The 14,512-nt window shown below is 37.8% G+C and overlaps 1 protein-coding gene across 1 annotated transcript in view; it reads left to right on the top strand.

Annotated features, from left to right (window-relative positions):
* Window positions 1–14,512, top strand: part of TPK1 (thiamin pyrophosphokinase 1) — a 306,848-nt gene that overhangs the window by 62,368 nt on the left and 229,968 nt on the right. The window contains exon 3 of the mRNA XM_007466670.1: window positions 3,087–3,156. Coding sequence (XP_007466732.1) covers window positions 3,087–3,156 — 70 coding nt within the window. The remainder of the gene's footprint in view (window positions 1–3,086; window positions 3,157–14,512) is intronic.

Below are 14,512 nucleotides of genomic sequence, written 5' to 3'. Positions count from 1 at the left end.
AGGGAAAGACTGGAGCTTGTTTTTTCTTTCAGATGGATTGCACCACAATCCCAGCTTCTAGGTAATGAAAGAGTGGTCCACAGATTTCATCACGGTTATTTTAACTCTTTTAGCCATTTAAAACAGGAATAGATGTGGACAAATTTACCTCCTAAGACTTAGGTATTTCTCTTTTATTAAACTGCTCTAAAAATACCAATTTAAGTCTGGGTATGAGAAATAACAGGCAGGAGAAAGCAATTTTGGATTTTATCAAAGTAACACTGATTTTAGCTGAACTAGAGTTAATAATACACAGTTTTACAGATTTGTCCACTGAAATTAATGTCTCCTGTCCCAGTCCTCCCATCGTGTTTCATTGCTTCTGTCATAGCCCTCATCGATATCTACAGTGCAATGTATATATGTGCTTCTCTTTCTCCTTTTTCCACAATAGTGTGAGTCTGGAGAGCTAGTTCTTTCTGTTATTCATCTTTCTATTCTGTTTAGGGCCTGCCACGTGATAGGTATAAATGTTGAATTCAACTGATATTTGTAAAATAATATAGTGTGAAAACAGGACAAGTCATTCTATTTGATAATCCTTGGCCACTACTTCTAGATTTTCATTTTACTTCAGTGAATCAATTTTACATAAAAAGATCTTACATGAAAAGATACAATAGACCTGTTAATTTTGTTTACAGAGAAATGTTTTATATACTCTGAGGGTAATTACAGTTTACCGTCTGTTTCTATTTGTCAGTCTTTTCCATCTCCCTATTCATTTGTTCTACAGCATCTTTTGTATGTGAGATTATCTCTCCATTTAGCTTTTGATGTTTTTGAACTTTTACTTTTTGGTATTTAGGAAATATGCAGAATATTTTATGATCTTCTGCAGGTTATGTTTGTGGTATAATTTGAATTTGGGTCCCTTTCCTTAAAGGGAAATATGTGTTGTCAGTAATGGGTAAAATGAGATGTCCCTCTTAGATATCTTGTAAAAACTCTTATTTTTGTTTTGCACATTTTAAGGACCTTAGGCTTTTCTTTTCTAGAAAAACAATGCTTTTTAGACTTTATTTTCATTCTAACAGGAATGGAGGAAGAGGACTAATGAATGCTTTAGTATGTTGAATGCTTACTACGTTCCAGTATTGTGATGAGCACTATTATAATTATTAAGTCATTAATTGCTTAATAACTCTGTCAAAGGTGATACTATTACCATTTACAGTTGAAGCTGAAGCAAAAAAGGAATTTCTTTTTTTTTTTTTCCCACTTGGCCTCTGTTTTATTTCTGATATAATATAGGACACAGAAAACTATTTCCCGTATATCATTGATTAGTGGAAAATTCTTTGGGACCTTTACTCATGCCAGTACGGTCAGTTAGCTATCTTTTCCAATATTCCGCCTGTTATTAAACACCTAGAAATTTGGAGGTGGATTTTATAAACACTCTTTTAAATGTGTAGCTAAATTTGCAAAAAGGGAAGGTGATTTCATAAGTGCAATAAAATGAAGAAGTCACTCAAAAAAATGCAGGTGTCTCTCGGTATCCGTGGGAGATTGGTTCCGGGAGCCCCTGAGATACCAAAATCCGCAGATGCTCAAGTCACTAATATAAAATGGTGCAATCCAGGAATTCAGCCTCCTTCCACAGATTCAGCAGGGGACCAAATTTGGAACCTTTGGATATGGAGGGCCAATTATAGTTTATTTCTTCTGAAACTGCTGGTGTCCAAGGTCTTTGCTGATTTTTATAACCTAATGATTGGTTTTAACAGCTATGTGGGGACAGAGGCAAGGCTTTGGTCTGTTCAGGGTGAGGAATTAGAATCTTAGACATCTCAGCATTCACTCTTATATCGCCCAGGATTTAAAAAAAAAAAAAAAGTTTGATTTGAAACTATTAGGTAAAGGCTATTTTTTTTTAAAATAAAGGGATGAATTTGATGCTAAGATACTGACCATTTCTAGGAAAATTAGAAATTAGAGAAGTAACAACGACAAAAATAGTAGACCATGGACTAAGAAAATTTCAAGGAATGATTGACCAGCAGCATCAAATCCTAGGGTGATACTAGGGGAAAAGCACAGTAAGCCAAGAGATAAAAAGGCCCCGTTAGAGAGGCAGCTGGGGCTCTTTTGCCTTATCTGATTATCTTAGTGCTTCCCAAGTTTCAGTCAATTTTGTACCAACTTCTCAATTTTTACAGTCACATATATCTAGATTATTAGTTACTTCACACTTTAAAATAAACTTATGATGTTATGCTTATAATTTATTTTTTAAAGAAATCTTTCATATCACAGTAAAATATGGAAACCCTTAATACCTGCCATAAATAGAAATTTTCTATAAAAATTAATAACATAAGGGAGCAAGGGACTTGCCTGGTGGCACAGTGGTTAAGAATCTGCCTGCCAGTGCAGGGGACAGGGGTTTGATCCCTGGTCCGGGAGGATCCCACATGCCGCGGAGCAACTAAGCCAGTGTGCCGCAACTACTGACCCTGTGCTCTAGAGCCCACAAGCCACAACTACTGAGTCTGCGTGCTGCAACTACTGAAGCCTGCGCACCTAGAGCCCATGCTCCACAACAAGAGAAGCCACCATAAAAAGAAGCCCACGCAGTGCAACTAGAGAAAACCCACAGGCAGCAATGAAGACCCAAGGCAGCAATCAATCAATCAATCAATCAATCAATAAAATAAGGGAGCAAAGTTATAAGCTATGTCCTGTTACCTGTTTTTGAGCCTGAGGCCTACCTTCTGTTATAAAGAAGGAAAAACAAGCTTTAAGAGTTACTGCAGACATCATATACAGTCTTCTCCTTCATTTAAGAAGGGGAATTGGAAAAGATGGAAAAAGGAAATACGCTTTGTCTTAGGTGATTCTGTCTCGCTTGTGTTTGTGATGTGTAGGATCGTTTTCAGTACCAGCAGTGTCACGGGCTGAATGTGAAATGATCCAAGGAGGGGAGCGTGAGTGTGTGTGTGTGCGTGTGTGTGTCTGAGTGCCTTTTAACGTTCAGCCTTTGAAAGATACTGCTATAAGCTTCCGATATTGAAATATTCTTTGTTTTTTTCTTTTTGAAGCTCTTTTAAGAGCCTGTGCTGATGGAGGTGCCAACCGCTTATATGACGTCACGGAAGGAGAGAGGGAAAGGTATGCTTTCTTTCAGCCAGTGTCTGTTATATCAGTTCTGCTCTTGAGCTTGTTTTTTTCTCTTCTTAGTAAGTGGTGACTGTTCATTTTCCTTCAAATTCTTTTTACAGAAAACCACCTCAGGGAGAGAGCTGCTTAACCACGTTGTCTTATCTCTTTGCTTTGAATGGTATCTGCTAGTAGAAATAGGTCAATCTTATTCTTATTTAAAATAAAAAAAACATTCTACTATTTCAAAGTCTCATGAAGGAGCATTATCAAATACCGATATTTGTGAGGACTTTGAACATTGACTAGAATAATGGTAATTTGAGTTTTTATTCAAACAGTTTAAAGGAATACAAACTGATCTCATAAAAGATATATACTGCTGTAGAAGGTTCAAGATTTTTATATTAGCATTGAGTAAAACTCAGTATAATTTAACTTACTTCTGAGTTATGCATACATATATTTTTAAGAGCTAAATAATTTATTTCTTAATGATTTGTTATCTGTGCTCTCTGGTTTTCCTGATCTTTGCATGGTGAGCTATTTTTAGATGTGAGAATACGTTTGATGAAAGCACAGTTTAAATCTAGCTCATTGCCAGCATGTGTATAGTTCATCCTCTTGGCAAACACAAGAATTTATAGTCTAGATATAAGTAGACTAGCTATGAAATTTAGTTTTGCTTCTACCATATGTGTTATTAAATGTACTGAAATGTTTATAGTTTGAGAAATCACCTCCTTGCTGCAAAAAATAAAAATATTTGATGCAGCATACTGTTGCTGTGAGTTTAAATACATGTATTTTGAAATGATGTAAACTACATCTTTATGGCATCAAAACTTTTACTTCACATTTTTAATATTGGAGCTGTTTTTTTGAAAGCAGCTGGTTGCCCATAGGAGGAAGGCATGAGATTGGGCATGTTTGGATGCACTGTCAAAGAATATAGCCACAGTGACAGCTAGGAAGACAATTAAAATTCGTAACATTTTGTGCATCTTTATTTTTAAACTTTATGGATTCCTCTGACTGTATTCTCGAAGATGTGACATGGACAGTGTGTGAAAAAATACTCAAGTATGTGTATAGAAGTGTCTGGGCCTGTTGCTTCAGAGAGGAGCATGATGGCCACGTGGGCAAGATATGAATTGGGGGCTGTTTGTTTCGTGCCTATAGTCTGCTTAGTGGCCAGCAATCTGGTACTGAGTGCTTTTTCTCTTTGTGGTGGGTGTAGCTCATGAACATAATTATATGAACCAGAGCTGTTCCCAACTGCTACTTCCCAACTTTTCCTTGATCATAAGAACCGTCTAGAATGCCTATGAAAAACTAGATTTCTGTAGTGATTAATTTTATTGGATTGGGCTGGCCACTAGTAAGAAATGTAACATCCAGCATGTTTCCTTGCATTTGAAAGTATTGTACATCGCCAGATTTGGGAACGGGTGCCATTATTTTTGCCCTAATTTCGAAATAATCATTTCTTATATTTCTTAACACATTTATAAGTAATCTTACGGAAATCTTCCAAGAAGATTTATATGATTTATCTAGCATCCATTTGTCCATATATGAAGATGTTTAAGAGGAAAGTGTATTTGTTGTTGAGTTTTGAGTTGTAATAACACTGTTTGCCGTGATGCATAGTCTGATGCTTAGGGACGTGGCTGGCTGGGGTGAAGATAGAGTCCCTAACAGGGAGATGAGTGAAGCTAACTGCTTCGTGCGGGAATTAAAGTCTTGGAATAAATCTCATTAAATCCAAACCCTACCCAGTTAAACTAATTGGACATAGGTGCCTAAACATGGTTCCTATTAACTGTATTTTTAACAGAAAGGCTTTACAATGGAAATGGCAAAAATATTCATGAGTTTAGAAAAGCCAGGTTAGGGTTGTGGACCACTGCTTCGCTTGTTCTTATTTTTTTATTTATTCAATGTCCTAATCTACAATGTAATACCTTATAATTATGCAATAAAACATGAATATGTAGAGAATCATCTCCAGTTGAAGAGAAAGTGAGATCTTTACGCATTAGGAATGGAAAGAAGGAAGGCTGATGTAGACAGTAACAGAGGAGCAGGGTTTGCCGAGGGATAGCGCTGAAGCAAAATTCAGTGGTGACCTTACGTCTGATCCTGTACCGAATGCACTCAGTCTTCTACATCTTTCACAAATGTTTGTCTTTGTTTCTACTTTGAAAGTCACCTCTCTCCATTTACCAGGTGTTTTTTTTTTTTAATAAAGAAACCCTTAATGTTTTTGTTTATTGTGAAAACAATTCATGGTGATTTGTATATATGCTAGTGAGTTGGGAGAAACAAAAAGAAAAAAATAAAATTATCTGTTATTGGGACTTCTTTTGTGGTGCAGTGGTTAAGAATCTGCCTGCTAATGTAGGGGACACGGGTTCAATCCCTGGTCCAGGAAGATCCCACATGCCATGGAGCAATTAAACCCGTGCGCCACAACTACTGAGGTTGCATGCTGCAACTCCTGAAGCCCAAGCATCCTAGAGCCCATGCTCCGCAACAAGAGAAGCCACCGCAATGAGAAGCCCACGCACTGAAATGAAGAGTAGCCCCTGCTTTCTGCAACTAGAGAAAGCCTGTGCGTAGCAACAAAGACCCAGTGCAGCCAAAAAAAAAAAAAAAAAATTATGTTTTTTTCCCTAAGTAGCAAAGAGAGTTGCATTGAGTTTTGCCATTTGGAGTTCAGAAAATATGACTAATTTTTCTTGCTCAAGTGAATGTAAGCTCAATGAATGTAAAGTCCTTTGTGCCTAGAAAATTGCCTGAGAATATTAGATACTCAGAAAATATTTGTTAATAAGTATTTGATTACAGTTACTCTGTTCTCTCTCACCATGAGGTTTTGAGTGACTTCGATGACCTGTGTATTTTCAATAACTAGATTACCTCCGCTCTGAGAGCTGATAGGTTCTGATTAGGGTGTGTGTTCAGTCTGTACATCAAACTGAGGCAGGGTGAAGACCCAGTCAAGGAGACATAGAATGGGCGCCGCCAATGATATTTGGATCCGAGCTGTGGTTGTGGACTTGAGATGAAAGAGGAAGACAGTTTATGAAGACTCAGTCTTTGTACTGTACTCGTGTACTCTTAATCGACTGTTTTCCTAACCCCAGATGTCTGTTTTTGGAAATGTGGGGTGGTAAGTTTGGGTATCAGATGTGTGGGCTAATACCCCCAATTCTACGGCTCCAGCCTGATAACTGACCCAAGTCTCATGTTTATATTCTGGTAGTGGTCTGTGATGAAAAGGTCCACTGGTGGGCTCGCAACATCTGCCTCCTGTCTTCTCCCAAGTAGGTAAAACCCACCGTTGGTCAGAACCAGGATGGAGAAGCCTGGCCCCATGATCAGAATAATCACAGGATACAGAGATGAGGGTGAAAAAATAGAAGAGAAGCAGGGTAGGATTTGCTAGGAAGATTTTACGGAGCAGATTTTTTTCTTGCTCATCATTGATAGGCATTGGAGGTTTGTTTTGTTTTTCTAGCGATGATTTCATTGACACTGTATTAGATCAGAAAAGTATAAACTATCCACAGCAAAGAATATCGCACGATTGTTATTTGCTTGTACTAGGTAAATAAGAGTGATGATGGGAGAGTTATGCACTCCCCGCCCTGCCTCCAACCACCATCGCCCTCTTCCCCCGCCCCAAGTTAATCCTTTTTCTGCGTCTTTAACAGATACTGTAAGAGAAGGACAGTTGTTGCTCTAGTCAGCTTTTAACCAGGGTCCGGAAAGTTGTCAACTCTGACAGTAATTACCAATGTTTTCCACCATAATGAATATTAAAAAACAAATATACAGAGAAGTGCATAAGTGATAACGATACGGCTCAATGAATTTTCGCAAAGGGGAGCACAGCAGTGTGAACAGCACTGAGATCAGTAGGTAGAGTATCATCCCAGCGTTGCCGGAGCCGTCTCCTCCTCCCTGCCGTCGCCAGCCCCCCTCACAGGAAACTACTCTCTGACCTAATTAATGTTACTCTGGGGCTTGATAAAATAGAATCATAATATATTGAATTTGGAGTGGATGGACATTTTTTGGGATAAAGACTCCATAGCTGGGCTTCCCTGCTGGCGCAGTGGTTGAGAGTCCACCTGCCGATGCAGGGACCATGGGTTCGTGCCCCGGTCCGGGAAGATCCCACGTGCCACGGGAGCGACTGGGCCCGTGAGCCATGGCCGCTGAGCCTGCGCGTCCGGAGCCTGTGCTGCGCAACGGGAGAAACCGCAACAGTGAGAGGCCTGCGTACCGCAAAAAAAAAAAAAAAAAAAAAAAAAGACTCCATAGCTCTCTGAATCTGAAAAAAAAGATTAAGAAACATTGCTGGAGGTTCTTACGGGAGAATTATAGTCACACTAATTATGGTTGAGGGATGAAGGAAGTAATGGAATCAAGTAGAAGAATAAGAATTGTACAGAAACAGTCACAAAATCGATCACACAACATCAGTGATCTGACAGTATGGGAGAAATAATTTATATTGATCTTTTAAGAAAATAATGCCTTTTAGGGTAGGTAAGCATTTTTAAACCCTGTTCTGTTAGACTGTAGTTAAGGTAAACTGAGTAAAAAAAAAGAGAAAGGTTTGGAATGAGATACAGTCTCTCTAGAATAACCCAATGGCAGAAATAAGAATGTAGCATTTAACTTGTGATTCATTCATTCATTCATTCATTCAAGCATTCATCGAATACCTTTTACAGTTAGATATTTTGATGGTTACTGTGAATATGTAACTAAACAAAATATAGTTCCTGCCCCCAAGAAACTTACAGTATAATAGAAGTAAAGAGGAAATGAGCATTCAGTGTGGTAGATTATAAAACACATAATGCAAAAGCGCTAGTTCTGTGTGATAGGTTCTATGACAAAGGAAAGCATGGGTGTGGACCATTAAACTAGAATGGGGATGTTAGAAAATATTCTGAGGATCCTAATGGAGTGTAAAAGGTTAGTTAGGGCCCCAGAGTGTGGTGTGTCTTTGTGTGTGTGTGTGTGTGTGTGTGTGTCTGTGTGAGAGAGAGGTTACTGGGGAGAGGTGGAGTGTTTCTCCTTTGTCTCCTGGATAAAATCTAAACTCATTACGGTGAGAATCAGGGTGTGTGGCTTTTGCTCATGTTGTCAGCCGTGCCTTGTCTTCTCGCAAGTCCTTTCTCCTCACTGCCTGTGCCCAGGGCCCTTCCTCAGGCTGAACTTCAGCTTGTTCACATTGGTAATACGCATAATCCATTCTGATTGTCTGGCAGTCCATTCTGATTGGTCAGAGCTTATAGATCCTTTGCTGTACTCATGTTCAGATGGTTTTAGTAGCATATGCTAGTGTTTTTTTGTTTTGTTTCTTGTAGTAAAACTCTCCATGCAGCTGTGCTCAATAAAATGCTGTCTGCCCCATGAGGGCACCCTCTCCTTCCAGCCCGATTGGACTTGGACGTCTCTTATATCTTGTAATACTTTTAAATTTACAGTGTTATATTCACATTTTACCTTGATTTAGAGCTGTAAAGACGTATATCTTTTACTAGGTTGTAAATTTCTAGTGATCTATTGTCCTTTAACTTTGCATAATACTTTGTAATTATTTACCTTCTCATTTTACCTTGTGATTTAGCTATGTGTAGATGTATCTTATCTCTCTCATTAGGTGGTGAACTCCTGGAAGGCAGTGATCATAATTAATCTTTATGTGCCTTATAATATCCAGTACACTAATGAGCATCCAAGAATTTATTGAATTAATGATTTTTCTTTGATATCTTGGCAGAAATGTCACAAAGACAAAGCTTTTTTTTTTTTTTTTTTTTTACAGCCAGGGGTTTCTAAGACACAGTATCAGGTACTAGAAGTATCTTGATGCTAGAGAAGAAACTTCAGGGATATATATAAATATAAATATATTTTAATATTATTAGCATGTATAAACCATAAATGTCTTGTATCTAAAAAGATTATCCATTTTTTGTCTGAAATCATGAATAGTAATATATCCCACTTATTTCCAGAATGTCTTATATTACACTGTATTCTTTTTTTATGTAACATTTTATTTTTTAAATTTTAACATCTTTATTGAAGTATAATTGCTTTACATTGTTGTGTTAGTTTCTGCTGTATAACAAAGTGAATCAGCTCTATGTGCCCATATATCCCCATATCCCTTCCCTCTTGCGTCTCCCTCCCACCCTCCCTATCACACCCCTCTAGGTGGTCACAAAGCACTGAGCTGATCTCCCTGTGCTATGTGGCTGCTTCCCACTAGCTATCTATTTTACATTTGTACATTGTATTCTAATTCCTGCTTAAATGACTCTTTTATTATGAAAATAAGGTCCTTACCTTTGAATTTATTGGCATTTTGATGCTAAATGTGAGAGGTTTTCTTTTTAAATTGTGATTCTGTGGGACTTTGAGAATCTGAAACTCACAGCATAATAGTCTGAGAAATGGATATGAATTTTGATGTCATTAGTGTGTAGGAATTTGAAATGGGGGAACTGTTGTTTTTAGATTAGTTTTCTCACAGTAATTGATGAATATAGCTTCCTGACTGGGAAGTCCTAAAGCAGATTATTTTTTATATAAACAATGTTCTAGTTGAGCTTACTTAGTTAGGAGTTGGTCTTCTCTTTCACTTAAAAGATTAGCACCCAACAAATATTCCCTGAATTCATACAAATGACCATTCAATTAAACATGCATTAATAAGGGGTAGGATGAGGATGACCTGGGTGCTTAAATAAAAAAACAAGATTCATTCTTGATTTCTTATGCCTCTCCATTAATTTTCTCACAGTTAAGATTTCAGACTTTCTAGCTTTATATATTCTTGCACCTTTCTCATCACAGATTAGTACTGTTACCAAACCAAACTTGGGTCCACTTGCCCACCATGCAGCAAAGAATGGATAGCTCATGCTAAAAAGACTTGAACTCCCCGATGGCTTTCAGGGAAGGGTTTTTAAAGTCGACCCTTGGGATGAGGGCTACACGGGCATGCCTTTCTTCTGATTGGTTGGTGGTGAGGTTTCATAGGATTATGTTTCAGGAATCTTAATCATCAACCTTCTGGTTCCAACCAACCTGGGGTCCAATGCTTGTGGTCAGCAAGTAGTCACCATCCTCCACCTGGGTTGGCAGAAGTCTTATTTCCTATAGAACAACTCAAAGATTTGCATCAGGTTGTTATGGGTATCCCTTGAGGAGGAACTAGGACTCTGTTCTATAGCTGCACTATTGTTTCTTGACTGCTTTTCCTTTGTTTCTGCATTCCCTCACTTCGCTAATTAGTTACCACTTTGGAACTCAGGGAAAGCCTCGGAGACTACAGCCCTTTTCTACAAACAAGAAACGGGGGACACGGAGGGGCTTTAGTACCTGGGAGGGCCCTGCAGGGTCCTGCTCAATTTCAGTCCCTACTTTGCTTTGATACTCCTCAATCCTGAGGGGAACAGGGGTGGAACAAGAAAGGGAATCAACTTTTGGATAGAGAGGTTAATCATAAACTGAGCAGAGAAACTGGGTTTTAGGGGAACCCGGTTTTAGTACCACTTTTCAGAGTGACGGAGTGGGAGTAAAGGATGACGATTGTAACTCTGTCTCTGAAGCTAACTGTGCCCCAGCTAAACCACTTTCAAAGTATAATTTAAATAACTGAATCAAGTGGGAGCTGAGCTCTTCTTACAAATTAGCTTCTAAAGCCTTTATCAATATAAATAAACCAGGCATCTGGAAGCAAGTTATCTGATACACCCATGAAGGAATCAGTGACTTGTCTGTCTACATATGAGTGACTTTAACAATTTGTGCTCTCAGTCCCTTTCTTTGCAGGCAGGTAGCCATGGCGTCTAGAATGGGAATTCTGGAGTGAGAGTGTGCATGGACTTATTAGTTAGGTCAGCATTCAGAATCCAATTCTGTGACTTCATTACTGTGAGATGTTTTGCAAGTAATTTCACCTCCTTGGGCTGTAGTTTATTGAAAAGTGGCATTTTAGGGAGACATCCATCTTCTGAATTATTCAGAGAACTTTTTTTTTTTTTTTTTAGTTTTTGAATTTTATATTTTTATACAGCAGGTTCTTGTTAGTCATCAGGTTTATACACAGCAGTGTATACATGTCAATCCCAGTTGCCCAATTCATCACACCACCATCCCCCTCCCCCCCACCATGGCTTTCCCCCATTGGTGTCCATACATTTGTTCTCTACATCTGTGTCTCAACTTCTGCCCTGCAAACTGGTTCATCTGTACCATTTTTCTAGGTTCCACATACATGCATTAATATACAATATTTGTTTTTCTCTTTCTGACTTACTTCACTCTGTATGACAGTCTCTAGATCCATCCACGTCTCAACAAATGACCCAATTTCATTCCTTTTTATGGCTAATATTCCATAGTATATATTTACCACAACTTCTTTATCCATTCGTCTGTTGATGGGCATTTAGGTTGCTTCAATCACCTGGCTATTGTAAATAGTGCTGCAATGAACAATGAGGTGCATGTGTGTTTTTGAATTATGGTTTTCTCTGGGTATATGCCCAGTAGTGGGATTGCTAGATCATATGGTAATTTTATTTTTAGTTTTTTAAGGAACCTCCATACTGTTGTCCATAGTGGCTGTATCAATTTACATTCCCATCAACAGTGCAAGAGGGTTCCCTTTTCTCCACACCCTCTTCAGCATTTGTTGTTTGTAGATTTTCTGATGATGCCCATTCTAACTGGTGTGAGGTGATACCTCATTGTAGTTTTGATTTGCAATTCTCTAATAATTAGTGATGTTGAGCAGCTTTTCATGTGCTTCTTGGCCATCTGTATGTCTTCTTTGGAGAAATGTCTATTTAGCTCTTCTGCCCATTTTTGGATTGGGTTGTTTGTTTCTTTAGTATTGAGCTGCATGAGCTGTTTGTATATTTTGGAGATTAACCCTTTGTCCGTTGATTCGTTTGCAAATATTTTCTTCCATTCTGAGTGTTGTCTTTTCGTCTTGTTTGTAGTTTCCTTTGCTGCGCAAAAGCTTTTAAGTTTCATTGGGTCCCATTTGTTTATTTTTGTTTTTATTTCCATTACTCTAGGAGGTGGATCAAAAAAGATCTTACTGTGATCTATGTCAAAGAGTGTTCTTCCTATGTTTTCCTCCAAGAGTTTTATAGTGTCTGGCCTTACATTTAGGTCTCTAATCCATTTTTAGTTTATTTTTGTGTATGGAGTTCGGGTGTGTTCTAATTTCATTCTTTTACATGTATCTGTCCAGTTTTCCCAGCACCACTTATTGAAGAGACTGTCTTTTCTCCATTGTATATCCTTGCCTCCTTTGTCATAGATTAGTTGACCAGAGGTGCGTGGGTTTATCTCTGGGCTTTCTATCTTGTTCCATTGCTCTATGTTTCTGTTTTTGTGCCACTACCATATTGTCTTGATTACTATTGCTTTATAGTATAGTCTGAAGTCAGGGAGTCTGATTCCTCCAGCTCCGTTTTTTTCCCTCAAGACTGCTTTGGCTATTCGGGGTCTTTTATGTCTCCATACAAAATTTAAGAGTTTTTGTTCTAGTTCCCTAAAAAATGCCATTGTTAATTTGATAAGGATTGCATTGAATATGTGAATTGCTTTGGGTAGTATAGTCATTTCCACAATACTGATTCTTCCAATCTAAGAACATGGTATATTTCTCCATCTGTTGGTATCATCTTTAATTTCTTTCATCAGTGTCTTATAGTTTTCTGCATACAGGTCTTTGGTCTCCCTCAGTAGGTTTATTCCTAGGTATTTTATTCTTTTTGTTGCAATGGTAAATGGGAGTGTTTCCTTAATTTCTCTTTCAGATTTTTCATCATTAGTGTATAGGAATGCAAGAGATTTCTGTGCATTAATTTTGTATCCTGCTACTTTACCACCTTCATTGATTAGCTCTAGTAGTTTTCTGGTAGCATCTTTAGGATTCTCTATGTATAGTATCATGTCATCTGCTAACATGACAGTTTTACTTGTTCTTTTCCTATTTGTATTCCTTTTATTTCTTTTTCTTCTCTGATTGCTGTGGCTAGGACTTCCAAAACTATCTTGAATAAAGTGTTGAGGGTGGACATCCTTGTCTTGTGCCTGATCTTAGAGGAAATGCTTTCAGTTTTTTACCATTGAGAATTATGTTTGCTGTGGGTTTGTCATATATGGGCTTTATTATGTTGAGGTAGGTTCCCTCTATGCCCACTTTCTGGAGAGTTTTTATCATAAATGGGTGTTGAATTTTTTCAGAAGCTTTTTGTGCATCTATTGAGATCATCATATGGTTTTTATTCTTCAGTTTGTTAACATGGTGTATCACATTGATTGATTTGCGTATATTGAAGAATCCTTGCACCCCTGGGATAAATCCCACTTGATTATGGTGTATGATTCTTTTAATGTGTTGTTGAATTCTGTTTGCTAGTATTTTGTTGAGGAGTTTTTCATCTCTATTCATCGGTGATATTGGTCTGTAATTTTCAATTTTTGTAGTATCTTTGTCTGGTTTTGGTATCAGGGTGATGGTGGCCTCATAGAATGAGTTTGGGAGTATTGCTTCCTCTGCAATTTTTTGGAAGGGTTTGAGAAGGATGGCTGTTAGCTCTTCTCTAAATGTTGGATAGAATTCGCCTGTGAAGCCATGTGGTCCTGGACTTTTGTTTGTTGGAAATTTTTTAATCACAGTTTCAATTTCTTTACTTGTGATTGGTCTGTTCATATTTTCTATTTCTTCCTGGTTCAGTCTTGGAAGGTTATACCTTTCTAAGAATTTGTCCATTTCTTCCGGGCTGTCCATTTTATTGGCATAGTTGCTTGTAGTAGTCACTTAGGATGCTTTGTATTTCTGCAGTGTCTGTTGTAACTTCTCCTTTTTCATTTCTAATTCTATTGATTTGAGTCCTCTCCCTCTTTTTTTTTGATGAGTCTGGCTAATTGTTTATCAATTTTGTTTATCTTCTCAAAGAACCAGCTTTTAGTTTTATTGATCTTTGCTATTGTTTTCTTTGTTTCTATTTCATTTATTTCTGCTCTGATCTTTATGATTTCTTTCCTTATGCTAATTTTGGGTTATGTTTGTTCTTCTTTCTCTAGTTCCTTTAGGTGTAAGGTTAGATTGTTTACTTGAGATTTTTCTTGTTTCTTGAGGTAGGCTTGTATAGCTGTAACCTTCCCTCTTAGAACTGCTTTTGCTGCATGCCATAGGTTTTGGATCATCGTGTTTTCATTGTCATTTGTCTCTAGGTATTTTTTGATTTCCTCTTTGATTTCTTCAGTGATCTCTTGGTTATTTAGTAATGTAATGTTTAGCCTC

This window comes from Lipotes vexillifer, unplaced genomic scaffold (genome assembly GCF_000442215.2).
Source record: "Lipotes vexillifer unplaced genomic scaffold, Lipotes_vexillifer_v1.1 scaffold71, whole genome shotgun sequence".
Lineage (NCBI taxonomy): Eukaryota > Metazoa > Chordata > Mammalia > Artiodactyla > Lipotidae > Lipotes > Lipotes vexillifer.
Note: the sequence above shows the minus strand (reverse complement) of the source record. Positions and strands in the feature narration are given on the sequence as shown.